We start from the raw sequence: 20,753 nt of genomic DNA, 5'->3' as shown, positions 1-20,753 counted from the left end.
TAATATTTATTCATTCATTTTACTTCGGCTTATGCCGAGTTCAGACTGCATGATTTTCAAAGTAGTCGTGTCACAGATGTTTTCACACTGCATGACTTTATGGGTTAGCATTCTGTTGATGCTGTGTTCATACTGTAGGATGGATCAGCAATAGGAGAGTTCACACTACATGACTTTAAAATAGGAAGAATCACAGGCAACTGTCCAAACTCCATCTCACAACCAAACTAACGCATGAAGTGACATGAAAACAACGCAAGGTCACCTAATATCTTTTGTTATTAACTACATAATGGAAAAAGAAGGCTTTAGCTTTAGAAACTTATTTTGCTCTCCTGGCTTTTGAAGAGAATTAGCAATCTCTCCTCAACGTTTTTTTACTTTTCGACCTGATTGTGGTATTGCTCAGATGACACGTCAAAAAGACACAGTACTCTTGCCAAATTTACACTAGTTTTTCCTCCATTTCTTGGGTCCAAATAAACCGAAAAGGAGCGATTTTAACTGCTCCCCTTACCTCCCGCTGGCCTGCAGGTACCCGTAGCCTACTAGTGAATGCATCTCTCTCATTGGCTGTGGGAAGTCACTGATGTTATTTTCAGTCAGAACACATTTCACACTGCATGATTTGAATCGCCAACAGCTCCAGATATTTAGCACGCCAAATATCTCATGGGCATCAGCGACTCATCGGCGATTTTCTCATATCGCCTCCTTGGTAGTTCATACTGTGTGATTGTCACTCACGTGAACGAGCACCGATGTATCTGTGATTTCAGGCATTTGTCGGCAATTTCTCAAAACCAGGGCTAAAATCATGCAGTCTGAACTCGGCATTGGTCCCTTTATTTATCATATCATATCATATAATGAACTGCCAACTTATCCAGCATATGTTTTACGCAGCGGATGCCCTTCCAGCTGCAATCCATTACTGGAAAACTCCCATACACACTCGCGTTCACACACACACTATGGCCAATTTAGCTTACTCAATTTACCTATAGCGCATGTCTTTGGACTGTTGGGGAAACCAGAGCACTCGGAGGAAACCCACGTGGGGAGAACATGCAAACTCCACACAGTAATGCCAACTGACCCAGCCGGGGGCTCGAACCAGCGACCTTCTTGCTGTGAGAAGCCAGCCACTGAGCCACCACGTCGCCCTAAAAACTAATAAATTACCCTAATTTCTTTGTCATCCCAACACACATCGATTGTGTGGAACCCAACATTTTACTGTGTTAGATCTAAATGTAATAAAAAATGCTGAGTTCCACAAAATTTCTTCATGTTGTCCCATAAAGGGTCATGAGGGGTCATTTTTGTGGCTTGAAGGGCATCCGCTGCGTAAAACATATGCTGGATTAATTGGCAGTTCATTCTGCTGTGGCGACCCCTGATTATTAAAGGGACTAAGCTGAAAAGAAAATGAATGAATGAATGAATCTCTTTATAACGCTGATCTTTTTGCTTGTAATTGCGTTTGCTGAAATGAAGCACAGCAGCAGCTCATGTTCGCAGGTCAGTCCGTGGTGTGAGGGTTGTGTTTACATCTGTCAGCAGGTCACACATTTAATGCCACTTTCAAACACATTTAATCAACTGGTGTTACCCACAGAAACTTGAAGCGACACTATGTTATAGGGTGAATTGAGGTGCGAAATGAAAAGGCCTGCAATGTTTTACACCTCAGCTTTTTTTTCTTTTTCTTCATGAGTAGCTTATGAAGCTGTTGACACGTCAGCCTATTGTACTAAACTGGATGGACATGTAGAAAAGATATGTGATAAAGATAAAACAAGTTTTCAGCAAAGTTTGCAATGCTTTGTAATGGAAAACGTTATCTTACTGTCCGTGAAAGAGTCAAACTTGTGAAACTTGAGTTCAAAAAGCAGAAGCTCTGTCACGCTTTTCTTCTGCTCATAAACTTCTCATTAAACTGTTTACATTAGACATGGGCTAAAAAAAAGTCATGGCCAAACCCTATAAATGTATTCATGCAGTTCATTGTATTATTTTATGATGTGGTCAGAGCTTCCTGCTACTTTTCAAACAGCGCAAAATTAATCTGGTTGTATCACCTGAACACCACATGACAAATATGAGTGATACTTATGCCATGTTTTGAATTCTGGGTACTATTTTATGTTGGATGTCAAATTGACTCGATACAATTTACCAAGAGTTGAAGGGGGAAAAAACCTTGCCCGCGCTGGCCCAAATCGTCATGACCTATAGCAATAAAATAAAAAAAATAATAAAAAAATTAAAATAAATAAAATAAAATAAAATAAAATAAAAAATAAATAAATAAATAAAAATTTATTTTTATTTACCCCTCCGGGTGCTCCGGTTTCCCCCACAGTCCAAACACATGCGGGACAGGTGAACTGAATAAACTAAATTGGCCGTAGTGTATGTGTGTGAATGAGTGTGGATATTTGGATATTTCCCAGTACTGGGTTGCAGCTGGAAGGGCATCCGCTGTGTAAAACATATGCTGGATAAGTTGGCAGTTCATTCCACTGTGGTGACCCCTGATAAATAAAGGGACTAAGCCGAAGGAAATTTAATTTAATTTAATTTAATTTAATTTAATTTAATTTAATTTAATTTAATTTAATTTAATTTAATTTAATTTAATTTAATTTAATTTAATTTAATTTAATTTAATTTAATTTAATTTAATTATTGATTTATATTATTTATTGATTTATTTTTATAGAAAATAATATTTTAGTTGTAAATATATTTAAATAGAAAAATAGAAAACTAATATTTAATAACAAATAATATAAATTTTTTTTTTTTATTAATAAAATATTATATAGTATTATTTAAGAATATTTTATTATTTTATTTTAAAATATTTGTTGCAAATATGTAACAACAAATAATATTCAAACTTTTTTATTTTAAAATATATTTTTTACCTTTCAAAAATTAATTATTTTGTTTTTATTACATTTAAAATACATTTAATTATAATTAATACAATTATTTCATTTGTATTAAACATAAGCAGCAGAGCACGATGTTAGAAATGCTTGAATCATAGGTTTGATTCCCTTAAAATTTACCATGCTTTCACCAATAAAAATGTACGCCTATATTGCGACGTCAAAGTATATTAAATGCTTAATTTAAATTATGCTTAAAGTGTATGTTACAGGATTGTATTTATTTTGGGTGTCTGCAGCTGCCAAAATTGTGGGTCAAATTGCTAAATTTATGACAACAAAAGTCTTTATGCTTGTTCCACAACACCTCTATCTGTCAACACTTTTTTTGGTAAAAAAGACCCACAACATATTAATACGAGTTTTACCAGTTTGAGCGATTATTAGCAAAAGCTATATCCTAAACCGCTGCATTTGATGACAAGAGCAAAAATCCAGCAGGATCAAGCGTGAGCGCAAACATTCACATTCCTGCTCCGGGGCTTATTCTGATCTTCCTTTTGAAGTCCAGCAAAGGTTTCCATGCCTGACCTAGTGTGACATGGTGTAGCCCGTCATAATTCAAAACAGCAGGAGCCCATGCTGGATGCAGTGGAAAGGAACAAAAATGATTGAAAGTACATGTACAGCTGAAGTCAAAATTATTCGCTCTCCTTGAATTCTTTTTCTTTTTCAAATATTTCCCAAATTATGTTTAACCGAGGAAGGAATTTTTTCACAGTGTTTCCTATAATATTTTTTCTCAAAATATACAGGGGGGCTAATAATTCAGACTTCAGCTGTATAACTTACAAGCAGTTTAGATAAAACAATACCTGTGCATCTTGCTTTTTGTCAAAGCGCCTGGCTGCGATACAGTTCCCCATCAGCGTGTTTAGATTATTTTTCCATGTCCCGAATGCCTCGATTTGTGCCTTAATTAGGAAGAAACAAGGGAATGGGGGACTGCATGTTGTATGTGGAAACCTGCCCAGCTTAAGTCATATCCAAAATGAGCAATAGTGGTTCATTGTGTTTACAGCAGGAGAAGGTTCTATAGTACAGACACGCGCTCACATTCGACTGATTACCGAGTCAGGCGTTCGTCCAGCATCCAGGACCGTAGATAAGAATAAACTCTGTCTGAAATGAATGTACAAATTTATTGGCTTAGAACACTTGTGGAGGATCATAATCTGTTTGACTCTATCAAATTCTGATTTGATATATTATCTGATAATAAGCAATCATTGGTGTAAGGTTAGGATAATAAAAAAAAACCTTAAATGGAGCCAGTTCTAATTTTAGAAGCATGAACCAATGATTGTCCCGTTGCTGAACTTGGTAAGTATTGTGTTGCATGTCTCAAGAGACAAGTGGAGTCCGCTTTTCATTTTTCAGCAGATCAGATTGCTTCTCCAAAAATCAAACAATATTAGATTATGAGCATTACATGATGCTGTAATAACAATGGTATTTGATACAGCAGATTAGTTATACGAATAGAGCTTCTTGACTTGAGAAGAAAACCTTTTTTAGGTTTAAAAGCAAATCTTGTGTATTCTTCTTTTAGTTTTTTTTTGTGAGGCTGCATTGGCATTGTTTTAATGTCTGCATTTTCTCTTTACAGATCGTGAGGACCAGTCTATTCTTTGCACGTGAGTCTATTCGTTTTTGTTTTTGGTTTATTTGCATCACTGCAGAATCTGCATTTTTAGTCTAAAGAGACGATCAAAAACACCCTTGGGCGTTTATAACAGCATTATGATGTGTAACTCACACAGATGCCACTTTATAGCCAAGCATTTCGTCTGTATTTGACAGACCAAACTGAACATGTATTGAACATTTATGTGAATTCCTATTAGAAATGCTAGATTTTACACAATAATTTTAGAAAATTTGGAGGAGCATTGGTTTGTGTGGAGTTTACTTGACTAGATCCAAAGCAGTGCTTCTAAACCTGGATTAAGTGGGGGTGTTGCATGACTAAATCATGCTTAAATTAATAAATTATTATTAATGTATTAACAAACTCTAGTTTAAATGAAAATTCAAAACATAAATAAATAAATAAATAAATACATATTTTTTTACATAAAAAACACATAAAATTAACATTTACATTTGACAACCATGACACACATTCAGTATTAATCCACACAGTGGCAAAAGCTGAACTGTTTTGAAACTTGACCACCGCACATGTGTAGGAACAGTTGATGGAGGCCATAACAACACCAAACAGCAGAGGATCGCAAGCTCACGAACGCATTTAAATCCGTAAAGAAAGCGGTACGCGTTGCGTTTTCAACGTGGCTTTAGGCGTGATATGTGAATATAAAGAGTTAACCAGACACAGTACAAGCAGCGTGGAGCGATTACAAGTAACAAATCACAATTAAATACATATTTTGCAAGCTAGAGCGAAAACAAGGAGGCAACCATTTTAATCGCACTTGTAAAATGGTGGAATAAACTGGTCCATGAACTGTCCTGTAAGTTCCTGTCAAGCTCTGACAAAGTGCCATACATCAATAGTCTTTTCTGATCCTTCCTTTAACAGTCGACGAATCCCCCGTTGCAGAGTAGATTATTGCATTAATCACCACAACATTCACTCATTAATGTTCACTCATCTTTAGTCACGATCAGTCCCACACACACCCACATTCCACTAGTGTTTAAAGGGAAAGGCACGCTCACGTTTCACCGAATCCAGCACTTCATATTTGGTATTGTTTCATGTGGACGTCGATACAAACAGGCAAAAGATCCGGACGAACGATGAATTATTTAAACGACTCTAAGTCGAATCTTTTATTATAAAATCTATGTTGTTAAACATGATGCACTTTCAGATTTAAACATCAGCTGGATGTTTTCATTCACTTAGAGCTGTATTGCACAATGTATAGGAGGTACTATTCATAAACACATAATTGGGGCTCTTTAAGCCTTCAAACTGTATATTAAGCTGAATACCAGCATCATTTTAGCATGGCTGGCATATTTTAAATTATTATTTTACTTAATTTTTTTAATAAAATGTAATTTATTAGCCTCCTTAACAAATTATTATTTTTGATTAGCTACAAATTATTTTTCCAGTTGTGCAATGACTGACGTAATTAACCTAATTTGCCTAGTAACCTAATTAAGCCTTTGAATTGTATTTTAAGCTGAATACAAGCATCTTCCATAATAACTAGAAAAACATAATGTACTTTCATCATGGCAACAACACAAGATATTAGTGATTAGAAATTAGTTATTAAAACCATCATGTTTAAAACAAGAGCTCGTTCAGGGATATAAAAAAATTCAGAGGAAGGCTAACAATATTGTCTTTGATCGTATAAACCACAATCCTAGTTCTCTCTTCAATAATGTATAATGTTATTCTAATTTAAAACACATAACAGTTCTTGAAGAAATAGGAAGACAATATTGTTTAATTGTGCATCTTGTATTGAAAAAAGGTAATAGTGCTCCAGAACTGCAGTAAAGCACAAATAATTTAGAGGATATTATTTTAGCATTTGAAAAGCCTTTTGTGTGGTTGCATATAAAGAAGCACCATCATGTACAGTATCAGTTCATCAATAGAGTACAGGAAGTGGTCAAATGGGTGCAGCTGTTTCTGAAAGTGTTATTTTTTTCTTTATATGTAGTTCCTGGATGCAGAATTTTCCCTGCTGAAAAAAAACACATCAAATGCTATGTTTGGATAGTAATACTCTAATGAACACTGACCTATATCCCGTAGGTGTTTGTAGAAACCAAAGTTTTGTATAGTTAAATTTTAAAGGGCACCCCGTCCTGATTCTAAATCTAATTTTAATAGTTAATATTTTTGTAAGTGCACGTTATCTCATAGAATAGACAACCCTTCTGGAAAAAACAGCATATGCTGGTTATAGGTTTGAGCTGCTGGTTCATGACGGTTATGAACTAGTTTAAGCTGCTTCTGGCTGGTTCATTGTGGTTATGAACAGGTGTAAGCTGGTTCTGGCTGGTTCATGATGTCATGGGCTGGTTTAAGCTGGTTCTTGATGTCCATGAGCTGGTTTAAACTGGTTCTTGATGTCCATCAGCTGGTTTAAGCTGGTTCCGGCTGGTTCACAATTTCATGGGCTGGTTTAAGCTGGCTCTTGATGGTCATGAGCTGGTTTAACTTGGTTCTTGATGGCTATCGGGTGGTTTAAGCTGGTTCTTGATGGCCATGGGCTGGTTTAAGCGGGTTCTTGATGGTTATTTAGCTGGTTTAAGCTGGTTCTGGCTGGATCAGGATGTCATGGACTAGTTTAGGCTGGTTCACAATGGTAATGAACTGGTTTAAACTGGTTCTGACTGATTCATGATGTCATGGACTGGTTTAAGGTGTTATTGATGGCCATGAGCTGGTTTAAGCTGGTTCTTGATGGCTATGAGATGGTTAAGCTGGTTCATGATGTCATGGACTGGTTTAAGCAGGTTCTTGATGGCCTTAAGCTGGTTTAAGCTGGTTCTGGCTGGATCAGGATGTCATGGACTGGTTTAAGCTGGTTCATGATGGTCATGAACTGGTTTAAGCTGGTTCTAGCAGGTTCATGATGTCATTGAGCTGTTATTGGTGGTCATGAGCTGGTTTAAGCTGGTTCTTGATGGACATTGGCTGGTTTAAGCTGGCTTTTGATGGCCATGAGTTGGTTTAAATTGGTTCAGGATGTCATGGACTGGTTTAAGATGGTTCTTGATGGCCATGGGCTGGTTTAAGCTGGTTCTTGATGGCCGTGGTCTGGTTTAAGCTGGTTCTTGATGGCCATGAACTGGATTAAGCTGGTTCTGACTGGATCAGGATGTCATGGACTAGTTCAAGCTGGTTCATGATGGTCATGAAGTGGTTTAAGCTGGTTCTAGCTGGTTCTAGCTGGTTCATGATGTCATGGACTGGTTTAAGGTGTTATTGATGGCCATGAGCTGGTTTAAGCTGGTTCTTGATGTCATGGGCTGGTTTAAGCTGGTTCATGATGTCATGGACTGGTTTAAGCAGGTTCTTGATGGCCGTGAACTGGTTTAAGATGGTTCCTGATGACCTTTGGCTGGTTTAAACTGGTTATTGTTGGCCATGAACTGGTTTAAGCTGGTTCAGGATGTCATTGACTGTTTTAAGCTGGTTCTTGATGGCCATGGGTTGGTTTAATCTGATTCTTGATGGCTATTGGCTGGTTTAAGATGGGTTTTGATGGCCATGAGCTGGTTAAAGCTGCTTTTAGATGGCCATGAGCTGGTTATTGATGGCCATAAGCTGATTTAAGTTGGTTTTTGTTGGCCATGGCCTCATGAGCTAGTTTATGATGGGTCTTTGTTCTTCATGAGGTAGTTCTTGCTGTTCTTTTTGTTTGTTTTGTTTTTGTTGGTCATGACCAGTACTTAACCAGCAAGAACCAGCTTTAAGGAGCCATGTGTCAAAACACACATTCTGTATGCTTTTTTTCTTTAGCAAGTGGAGATGTGCACTTACAAACATGATCAATTTTTGAAATTTAGAAATAGAATCAATAAATGATCCTAAATAATGGTGACTGTTAGATATAAATTAATCTAACTAAACATTGTAACTACTGATCATTAATACACTGTCCCGAGTAGTAAACCCAAAAACACTTTATCTTGATGGTTCATCAACTTTTTTAAAGCATGTTAACTTATTCTTCTAGCCCTAAACAATATTCATTCTACTACTACTGCTACTACTAACCATAACCTAACCATATAATACTCTAATGTAGTTGCAATTTCATCAGAATGTCTAAAGTTCAGCTTCATCATCATGAAAGCAGAAATACCGGAAATGTCTTACTTAGGGAAAAACACCCATACAGATAGAGATGACAGATAAGTTGAACTCCATTGACTGAACACAAAACATCTGTGGTTGTCATCTTTAGGAAGGGTCGACATTGTTTACATTCCCGAATAAAGCAGTTGACAAATGGAAGTAAAGTAATATATAGACAGCAAGATAAATAGAAGAACAGATAAATCTGATATCAATCAAAATCAGGCCAACACAAAGGTACTGTATTGTGGATTTTTGGGGGGAGTTCAAAACAGCTCAACAAGGCAGACTTTACGAAAAAGTTGCAAACACCATTTGGAACTACATAGTTCATCATAGAGATTTAATGGGTTTTCATCTTCTTTGATTTGGTTTATTTCTTCAGTTCAGTTCATCAAAATTAGATGCAAGAAAAACACGAACACAAATTGTAAGGCCTCTTTGCTTCTATATACATTTGAAGGCAAAATGATTAGCCCTGTGAAATTTGAAAAAAAAAAAAAAAAGAAAAATTCCCAGTACAAACAATTCCAAGAAATTGAATACCTTTAATAACAATTTCAATTGTCTTTGCCATGGTGACAGTGCATAATATTAGTATATTTAAAGTGTTGTTTAATTTGAGAGAGGACTTTTTTTCCCAACACATTTTTATACCTAATAGATATAATAACTATTTCTTCTAACAATTGTTTAGTATTTGCCAAGATGACAGTACATAATATTTTAATAATTATTTAGCAAAATACTAATATTTTGCAATTGTGCAATTTACAGTCTTAATTAGGTTAACTAGGCAAAGTAGGATACTTAGCCAAGTCATTGGAATAACAATTTGACAACAAATTGACCTTAAAAAAATTATTGTAATAATAAAATATATATATTATTATTATTTGGCCTTTATTCCAGTCAAACTAAAAGAAATTAACTAAACTAAAATATATATATAGGTAATAAATTGTATATAAATGAACTTAGCTATGATTTTTTTAAAGTATTATAATTTTACAGAAAGGCTACTAATTTTGTTTTCAGCTGTTTATTACTTTTGTACAATATATTGTTTCAAACTAAAAATGTCAGAAAAGTCATTTTGTTAAATTGAGGAGTTCAATTTCTAAACGTGTCAGCAGAGATTAAAGCTGCAGTATGTAAGTTTGACACCCAATGGTTGAACTAGGTATTGCACTCCTGGATCAAAACAAATGCAAGTACAGGTTACCAGATTGACGTGAGTGTATACCTGGATATTGAGCCTAAAGGCTGATTTGAATCGTTTTCTAACTAAAAGCACTGGCACACGATAGAAGAATTTATTTTACACACTAAAAGGAGTTTAGTAACCAAACCCTGAAATGAATATTTTAGAAATGGTTTCTATTTCTCACAGGTGAACAACAGGATAAACAATGATCACCTCAGGTTCACCTCATGTGCTTTATTCAGTGTTAGATGCTAATACTGTGAGTTTGAATGGCATTTTACATGACATTTATTGCCATACTACAAGGATAGTTTTACCTCAGATCTTGACAATAAAATAAACTGTGTGAAACTGATCTTTAGAACTGTGACTCAGTGCACGCCAAGTTACAAAACAAATATCAATCATTCAGCATGTACAGTACATATAATAATGTTAAAGAAGGTTAATATGTACTAAATAGTTTATAAACTTTACCATTACATGAGTGAGTGCATATTCTGTGCTTCTGAATGGCTGTATTTAAATTTCTGTCGTGTTTCGTCTGGTGCAAATAGCCAAATTGCTTATCACTGCAATCTCGTCACGTGGCGTGTTGTAAGGACACGGGGTTGCAATGTAACCTGCTCACCTAATGTTTATGTTCATCAATATTTATATTATTTGCTAATTAATAACCACCTCATGTGGAACTCTGAATCTGAGTCTCATTTTGGAGTCTGCTACTGTCCACCAGAGGTCGCATTTCAGTCGCAGATGCATACTTGGAGAACCTTTCTGACTGAATGAATGAAATACATGGTTTTCCACCAAGGCAACCCAGGGTGCTGAAATATAATTGGTTAAAGTGGCAGTGGGCGGGTTAAAATACCCAAAACAAAGGCAGCTTTCTAGCACATAACACACATTTTCAAAGCAGAATATGTGACTTTAGCATTGTTTTTCCAGATGAACAAGAATGTTCACTTAGTATGTTTCGTAAATAAGAGAAGAAAAAATAACTTTCCCGTGACTATATTGGTGCCTTAATGTTACTTTTCAAACCCCTTTAAGCCACTTCTAACACAGTATTTAACTATTAAAATGATAACGGCAGCCAAATACGAACATCATTAGCTGAAATAGAATAAAAAATAACTTTCCAGTGACTATACTGGTGTCCTAATATTATTTCACAAACTCTTTTAAGCCATTTCTAACATGGTATTTAACTTTAAAACAATAACAGCAGCCAAATATTAACATCATTAGCTGAGATTAAGAAATAACGTTCATGTGACTATATTGGTGCCTTCTGAAACTCTTTTAAGCCACATCTAAAACGGTATTTATCTATTAAACATTAACGGCAGCCAAATACGAACATCATTAGCTGACATAGAATTAAAACGAACTTTTCTGTGACTATATTGGTGCTTTAATGTTACCTCTCAAACTCTTTTAAGCCACTTCTAACATGGTATTTAACTATTAAAGTGATGACAGCAGCCAAATACCACCATCATTAGCTGACATGAAATATAACTTTCCCATGACTATATTGGTGCCTTAATGTAACTCCTGAAACTCTTACTGTAAGTCACTTCTAACACAGTATTTAACTATTAAAATAATAACGGCAGCCAAATACGAATATCATTAACTGACATACAATAAAAAATAACTTTCTCGTGACTATATTGGTGGCTTAATGTTACTTCTGAAACTCTTCTAAGCCACATCTAACACTCTAAAATGATAGCCACTTCTAACACTATTAAAATGATAACAGCAGCCAAATACCAACATCCTTAGCTGTCATAATTGAAACTAATAGTCCTTCTGCTTGCGTGATTTTTTCCAAAAGTCCTCAACAGTGGGAACAAGGCAGATGAACCCCAAGGGTCACGTCTCCTCACAGGAAATGTGCCCCCGTCCTGATGCTAAATCCAGATCGTCTTGCGTCTTGGCTTCAATAATGTTTGTTTTTGAGTCATTATTGGGCATTTGACTCAACAAAATTCCTGACCTGCACAAAAAGAAACAACAACAAGGAAAAAAAGCATCCAAAAATAGCTGCTATTGTACTGAATAGACATATTAAGATTATGTTCACAAGCGATATCATTGTTCCACATCTGTGTGATAATAAAAGAGCTGTGAAATATGAGGATGTTAAAACGGTGTGGTGTTGATGCGATGTGTCAGTGTGGGAGTCGCCCGCTGATTCTGTCTGCAAACTTCCTTCCAATGTGGAATATAGGAAATGGTAGCCCTTTTAAACTGCTCCGGGGCTACTGTTGCTAGGGCACAGAATTCTCTAATGACATCAGAACATTTCCACATGGCCCAACTCTCCCATGGCCAACACAGGCTCATTGTGTAAACATACCCCTTTTTAAACATCCCCATTTCTGGAGAGTGCGAATTATGTAGCTCGAGCTACGTATGGCTGCATTTCGTCTTTAAAATGAACGCTATGACTTCCGGTTAGGTGAGCTATGGAGTAGGACGTGTTGTTAGGAGGTGCTGCAGAATTTGCAATTTATTATTAATTAATGCACATTTTGACTTACCAAGTGCCTGCAGATAATTGTGCCTAACGAAGTTCATTTTAAACTAATCCTGTGCAACGAAGATGAAAACTAAAGACAATGAAGGTGCTAACACGGCGCCATCGCAACAGCTAACCCGTGCTCAGATGAATGTGATACAGCCGCAGGGGGTTAGCAGACTGAGCTTGATACGGCTTCAAGCAACGTTCAGACTCTTAAAACTGAAATAATTTCATTGCTATGTTAAGATCTGGCACAAATATTTCGCTCTGAACTACAGTCTGTGCTAGGCGATGACTTAATGACTATCAAAAGTGAACTTCAAGCTGTAAAGGCAGAATTCTCTAACATGATGGTATCGATGCAAACTGAAATGTTGACACTGAAAAGTACGTTGAAGGATATGGAACATTCTCTTTCCACATGTTTGGATGATATCACTGTAAAATGAACACTACGAGGCGTTATGATGCCGCCGACGACTTCTGTTTCTTTTCGTGCGACCAGCTGACCGCTTACCTCCATGTGGACGGCTTTTCCACTGTTACCAGTTTGCTTAGTAGCTTGCTGGGTACGTCGGTGAACTTGAGACACAGAGAGGAGTTTACAGTGCCAATAGGGTTTAAGTCTGGTGAAGAACGGTTCCAGAAAGCAGGTAAAACAAAAACAAAAGGTAAAATATAAAATAAACATGTAAATAACAGAGTGAGAACGTGGTAAGGTCTGAAAACGCAGTAAAAATCACAGGCGGCCACGAAGGCTTTTCTTTTTTTGGATTGCTTTTCAGAACACAGTTGGTTGGGTTTAGGGAAGGCAGTGAGTGGGTTAATCGGTGCTTTTGAAAACACTATCGGTTGGGTTTAGGGAAGGGGGTGGGTGAGGGTATCGGCTGGTCATTCAGTCAGTCATTCAGTCAGTCAGTCAGTCAGTCTGTCAGCCAGTTGACAACGACCTCTTGTGGATTTATGTGAGAACAGCAAGCACAAATGGCACAAGTGTACACAATGGCCTCTGGTGGATTCGCGAAAACAAAAACTGCAAAAAAACATAGCTCCTGGGACGCATTTTGCGCTCTCCAGAAATGTATACAAGGGTACGTATCCATAATGAGCGTGGGTTGACCATCGCAGCTCTTTTTTTTGGTTGTTAAAGATGCAGTCTAGCTTTTTAAAGTTAAAAAATGTTTTTAAATCTCTTTTTGGTCAAGTACATAAAACCAAATGGAAAATAAAAGTTCCTTATCAGTGGTGTAAAGTAATGCCAAACAAATTACTGTACGACTATAAAATATACTGTAATTGAGTAGTTTTTTTCAGAGTTGTACATAGTTTACTAATTTAAGAAATGTGTATTATACTTTTACTTGAGTACATTTTTCTTGTCTACCATGAATGGCTAAGTAGAATACTCAGCATAGAGCATACATGTACAGTGTGGAAGCATTAAAAGTCCCCAAGAAGACTCAAAATTATTACATGCAATGACCGAGAAATGAGATGAAAACAAAGAGGGAAAATATATCTACTGTATGATGACTGAAATTGCCCAAAAAATGTTGAATGAAAAAAATGAAATTAAAATAAAAGTTTTTTGATGTTAGTTTCAGTGTGTCCGTTTTTAGGATATCTATTAGCTAGTGTGCTCCAAAACAGTGACAAATTTCGGATTTAGAGGATATAAAACTAATATGAACATCCAAAGCTTGCAGTAAATCACTTCCGCCTAAATCAATCAACATTTTTTTTTCACTTCACCTTATACTTCAGTTTCCCATCAAATCTTGACCAATCAAATGCACTCTAGCATCTGACATTCCCCGCCCCCTTCAAGACGCTTCTCATTTGCTTTTCATTTAATGCACTTGAGCTCAACCCCTCTCACTGGCAGAGCTATGATAAAAACAAAACACCATTGGCTGTTTTTTTAAAGGGGAGGAGCTACTCCATGTCCCACCCTCTCTTCATGTTTCAGTTGAGATTGCGTCAAAAATTGAATAAAAAATGATCATTTCAAAGCACTTCATGGGACCTTTAAAGGGCCACGAAAGCCCCCTGTTTCAGCAGGGTGTTTTCACACCTCTAGTTTGGAAAAAGTCAGGAAAGTGGGCGTGTCCAGCTCTGTTTAGGGGGGAGTGTATGAGGAGGGAAAAAGGGAAGGTGCATAAACTTGTGCATAAAAATGGGAGTTTGATTTGGTCACACGCTGATTTTCACAGAGGCAAAACAAACACAGAGAGGCAGGGGAGAACGACAGTGAATGTGTTTACATGGATATCAGTAATCGAATTATTTGACAAATTATTAAATGGTGGACTTTAACTGCAGTTTGGCATTTCCACTTTCATTCAGGAATTTCATTCATGCCCCTCGTGATAAACGAGATATTTGCTTCGAGGAATTGCTGAAAGCGTGTATTTTTAATGCAATGTTTGATACCGCACGGCGAATGAGAATTTTTTTCTTTAATTTCTCGGAAACTTATATGCACTTAGAAAGCCGTGTGTGTAAATGCGGCGAAAATCCTACACGACAGTAATAGTTTGATTGCGGTGTTTACATGTTTACACTCGGAGAGCAGCATTTACAGTGGATCTTTCAGTCCATAATATTGTAGTGATATTAACGTACTGTAAATTTTATTTACTTAGAAATCATTTGACTAAGGTCTGTCTTTAAACACTTAGTACTGCTGACGATACGAACTAACTTTGCCATCTGAATAAACAAACTAAGACACTGATCGCTTACCAAATCTGTAAAGACAGGACAATCAACACAAACTGGAGCCGCGTCTTTATTAAAAGGAGACGAGCAGCAAATCCAGATTTCACCATTTCCAGATGGGAAAAGCTCTCGGGTAAAAAAATGTTCCTTAGACACGTATTTCTTTCGCGCGTCGCATGCACTGTAATCCACACATGAGTCCAGCTGCGCTCTCATAGCGGGAAAATGAAAACAAAACCTTCGATGCTGCAAATTATTAAAGCAACGCTGACGACCCGTATCTCCCACTCGTTTTGGCAACACAACGTGGCGTCTTTCTGCCGTCTGAACACTGTACAGGTACAAACAGTCTTCGAGGCTATCATGCATATTAATGAAGTTGCACCACATACACAATAGAGTGCGCTGATTGGTTTGAACCAAGTCTTTCTCATGAATGAATGCAGCACACTTAGAGACGTCACGATGTACTCCCAGGTACAGACAGCCAGTCTACATGCTGGAATACACAAAAAGATCTAATCGGCGTGACGCAGCTTCAAAAATTCATTTCAAGCCAGAAGAACGAATTTGCTCGAAATAACGCAAAAACAACCAATTTTCACTCTTTTGTGAAATATATGTGTCCTAATAGTGTTTATAGCAGCGTGGGACACATAAATGACTGTCAACAGCTCAAAAAATGTGTTTTGGTATTTCGTGACACAAACTAAATGCACTACAGAATGTTACGTTTTCAAATATATCCACAAATTGCATGTATGCTATCAGTGCTGACTCGCGCCAACTGCTTGATAGTTAAAGCTTGTTAGTCAAGGTTCAAAGTACATAGTTAGCGTTAATAAATTGTCAAAGGAAGATTTTTAATCTTTAGTTTTACAAATTTCGCTCAGCATGTAAACACATCATTTTATAAAGTGTGGAAGCATTAAAAGTGACCAAGAAAATGCAACATCATTAAACACAATGACCAAGAGACAAGATGAAAAGCGTTGTATATGACTGAAATGATCAAATATCACTAAACACTAGCTAAATGCACTACGGAATGTTACGTTTTAAATATATGCACAAATTGCATGTGATTTATGAGTGTAGCTTGTTAGTCAGGGTTCACAATGCATAATAAGCATTAAAATATTGTCACAACTACATTTTTTTAACCTTTGGTCACACATAATTTACTTAGATGTTACTCTGTTACTCTATTTTGAGGCTTTAATGTTAAATTTAAAACTCTTTTAAGCCATCAGTCAATCAGTCTACTTTCTGTCAACTAATTATGTTTATATATTAATTCAATGTGTTCTCAAATCCAATTAATCTCACATTTTAAATTTATAGTCCATCAATGGCAACACCCTTAAAAGAAAATGGCAATGATGTAAGCTACATTTTTAATTTACAGGATGTATAGTGGAATAATTTCCACAGTGTAATACTTATACTCACTAGTATAAGTATACAGAACAAATATATTACTCTACTTTCAATACATTTATGTCAAGAAATGGTTCTTTTACTTGAGTCAGATTTTTCAGTATAATTTCCACTACTGTTTTTTACCCTACTCCTTAATCTTCTAACTTTAGCAAAGAGTCTAAGAGCTCAATCACTATTTGGTTACATTGTTGGAAACAGCAACTTTGATTGTCATCAATTTTACTACACTGTATCAGAAAAGAAATATTACAAGACTGTGGATCTACAGACATTTCAGAATAAAGTACCCCATAAAATAACTTTAAAAGCATTTTGTGAGCTGATCTGAAGGCATCCTACTTCTGCCAAACAGCAGGCCTTTGGATCCCACACTCTGGTTTCCTAATATGGAAATGTTAGCATGTCAGCATGAGGTTTAGTAATATCTCTTTCGTATCATAGAAGGCGAAAGGGCGCTGCAAAGCTTGTAACAAAGTGAATGTAGTTCAATTCCTAGTGTTTGAGCATGATCATTCTTAAACTCAACTGAGTTTGTTTTTCACCAAAGAAAGATTTTTTTAACCAGTTGTCATTTTTATTTATCTAAGACGCATTAAATTGATCATAAGTGAGTTTTATTTTTAAGAATGTGTTTCAAATAACATGAGCACATTACCCCCATTCTGAGGGGCTTCCATTCGCTTCCCATCCAATTTGGAATCGATTTTAAAGTGCTTTTACTGGTGAATAAATGCCTAATCTAGCCCCAAATTATGTTTCAGTGCTATATTAAGATCAAGTGAACAAAATCTTCTTTTAGTTTCCCAGTCCAGACTGAAACGTAGAGGGGACAGAGCTGCAGTTATGGAACAATTTGCACCTTGAGATTAGAACGGCACCATCACTATCTATTTTTAAATCACTCTTAAAAACTTACCTGTTCAGTTTGTCTTTATAATTTTAATATTAATATTATAATAGTTTTGCCGATTGTTTTATTTTAAAATTTATTCAGTTGTTTCTCTTGGTTTTACCTCTATGTTTTTATAATTGTCTGTATTTTACTCTGTCTTATGTACAGCGCTTTGGTCAGTCTTGTGGCTGTTTTTAAATGTGCTTTATAAATAAATTAACTTCAAGTCAATTCAAGTCAAGTCGAGCTTTATTGTCATTGCGCTACATGTGTGGACACACAGAGAAACGAAATGTCATGTCTCGCAGGACAACGGTGTTAGATAAATAAATTTTAAATACAAACACAACACTGGACATAAGAGCTATTTTAAAAACCTATGCATAACTAACATATACTATAAGATAAGATACTACAAGGTACTTTTACAGTATTTAAGGATGAACTGACGACATAAAAGCACCGTTTTGCTGTGTCTGGACGCGCCGCCAACTTGGTTACGTAAATTGAACTTGAGCTTGAAATAAATGCTGTTACTGTGAATATCATATTAATCAAAGAATACTGAAGGAAATATGAGTAATTCCACAAATAAAAAATATTAGGCAGTTGTTTAAAACAGGGGTTCTCAAACTTTTCAGGCTGTGACCCCTAAAATAACAACACCAATGACTCGCGACCTCCTCTATGCTCGGAGGTGGTTATAAGCATACAAATAGTAATACAAACACCAATAGGAACTATATAAACAAGCTCATTGATGACACAAAAAAGTGCAACAGTCTATTTTTTATAATCATTATTCATTTCATTCATTCATGTATTTTCTTTTTTAGTATAGTCCCTTTAATAATCTGGGGTCACCACACCGGAATGCACCACCAACTTATCCAGCACATGTTTTACTCAGCAGATACCCTTCCAGCTGCAACCCATCCCTGAGAAATATCCAAACACACTTATTCACACACACACATACACTACGGACAATTTACCCAATTCACCTATACATGTTTTTGGACTTTGTGGGGGAAACCGGAGCACCTGGAGGTTGCTCCGGTTTCCCTCACAGTCCAAAGACATGCGCTATTAGTGAGTTGAATAAGCTAAGTTGGCCATAGTGTATGTGTTTGAATAAGAGTGGATGGGTGTCTTCCAGTGTTGGGTTGAGGCTTGAAGGAACATATGCTGCATGATAAGTTGGTGGTTCATTCCGCTGTGGTGACTCCTGATTAATAAAGGGACTAAACCGAAAATAAAATGAATGAATGAATGAATAAAAAAGCACAGTTTTGTCATTCACTGTTGTTTTCTTCCTAGTGGTGAATCAGGGGCTGGAAAGACAGAAAACACCAAGAAAGTTATCCAGTATTTGGCTGTAGTGGCCTCATCCCACAAAGGCAAGAAAGACATGAGCGCTGTAAGTATGAAGAGTCTGGAAAAATAAAACTCTTTCTCTGTTTGATAACCTCTGTCACATCTCCTCAAGCCAGTTCTTGTTCTGAGTTCAGGCATCAGTTTTATGCTTTGCCTTTGCTTTGACCTGTTCCTTCAGATCAGAATCTCACATTTTGAATCCTCTTAAAATTACTTAAATAATGATGAAGAAAAGTTCATATTGTGAACTAGGGCTGTGCAATATGATAATATATACAGTTGAAGTCAGAATTATTAGCCTTCCTGAATTATTAGCCCCCCTGTATATTTTGCCCCAATTTCTGTTTAATGGAAAGAAGATTTTTCCAACACATTTCTAAACATAATAGTTTTAATAACTCATTTCTAATAACTGATTTCTTTTATCTTTGCCATGGTGACAGAACATAATATTGCACTAGATATTTTTCAAGATACTAGTATTCAGCTTAAAGTGACATTTAAAGGCTTAACTTAATTGGGTTAACTAGGTAATTAGGCAATTCATTCTATAATTATGGTAACTATAACTAATAACTGATAACTAATAACTGATTTCTTTTATCTTTGCCATGATGACAGAACATAAGATTGCACTAGATATTTTTCAAGATACTAGTATTCAGTTTAAAGTGACATTTAAAGGCTTAACTTAATTGGGTTAACTAGGTAATTAGGCAATTCATTGTATAATTATGGTAACTATAACTAATAACTGATAACTAATAACTGATTTCTTTTATCTTTGCCATGATGACAGAACATAAGATTGCACTAGATATTTTTCAAGAGACTAGTGTTCAGTTTAAAGTGACATTTAAAGGCTTAACTTAATTGGGTTAACTATAGGCTATTCATTGTATAATTATGGTTTGTTCTGTAAACAATTGAAAAAAATTGCTTATAATAATAATAATAATAATGTAAATAATAATAATATTTTTAATAATATTGATCATAATTTTTTTTTTTTCATTTTTAGTATTATTAAAACTGCTTTTCTTCTAGCCGGAATAAAACAAATCAGACTTTCTCCAGAAGAAAAATTATTTTAGGAAATACTGTGAAAAATTCATTGCTTTGTTACGTCATTTGGGAAATATTAGAAAAAGAAAAAAAGTTCACAGGCGGGCTAATCATTTTGATTTCAACTGTATATTGTGGACAATATAAAAAGTTTATTGTTTCATATTTTATTTTGTTATTTATTTTGCGCTTTTCACAATTTCTTTATGAGTACTATAATACTACACACCATTACAGGAATGACAAACACGAAAAACATGAGAATCATGAGAAAGTTGTAATCTTAATGTTTACATTTTGCATATAATTTCACAATTTATTTTTATGTAATACAATACATTTTTTTTGAAAAGCGTTTTATATTTTATTAATATCCATGTATAAGTTCTAAATAAAATTAGAAATATGATCACATTTGAGAAATTCCCAAGTCTATACTTTAAAATGTAATAAAAATAGTCCCTTTATATGTGGTCAATATATAAGGTTAAAGTCTGAAATATTCGCCCTTCTGTTAATTTGTTTTCTTTTTTTCTTTTTCAAATATTTTCCAAGTGATGTATGTTTAACAGAAAATTTTCACAGTGTTTATTTTAATATTTTTCCTTCTGGACAAAATTTTATTTCGGCTAAAATAAAAGCAGTTTTTGATTTTTTTAAATAATCATTTTAAGGTCAATATTATTTGCCTCCTTAAGTAATATTTTTTTTTTCGATTTGATTTTCGAACTCAGAAGGGCTAAAAA

The 20,753-nt window shown here is 35.5% G+C and overlaps 1 protein-coding gene across 3 annotated transcripts in view; it reads left to right on the top strand.

The window, feature by feature from the left end:
* The window catches only part of myh11a (myosin, heavy chain 11a, smooth muscle), a 98,910-nt gene that overhangs the window by 25,816 nt on the left and 52,341 nt on the right, over positions 1-20,753 (top strand). For all 3 annotated transcript variants that reach the window (XM_056459504.1, XM_056459503.1, XM_056459505.1), the window contains exons 4-5: positions 4,573-4,600; positions 18,886-18,985. In XM_056459504.1, coding sequence (XP_056315479.1) covers positions 4,573-4,600; positions 18,886-18,985 — 128 coding nt within the window. The remainder of the gene's footprint in view (positions 1-4,572; positions 4,601-18,885; positions 18,986-20,753) is intronic.

Source organism: Danio aesculapii, chromosome 6, assembly GCF_903798145.1.
Source record: "Danio aesculapii chromosome 6, fDanAes4.1, whole genome shotgun sequence".
Lineage (NCBI taxonomy): Eukaryota > Metazoa > Chordata > Actinopteri > Cypriniformes > Danionidae > Danio > Danio aesculapii.
Note: the sequence above shows the minus strand (reverse complement) of the source record. Positions and strands in the feature narration are given on the sequence as shown.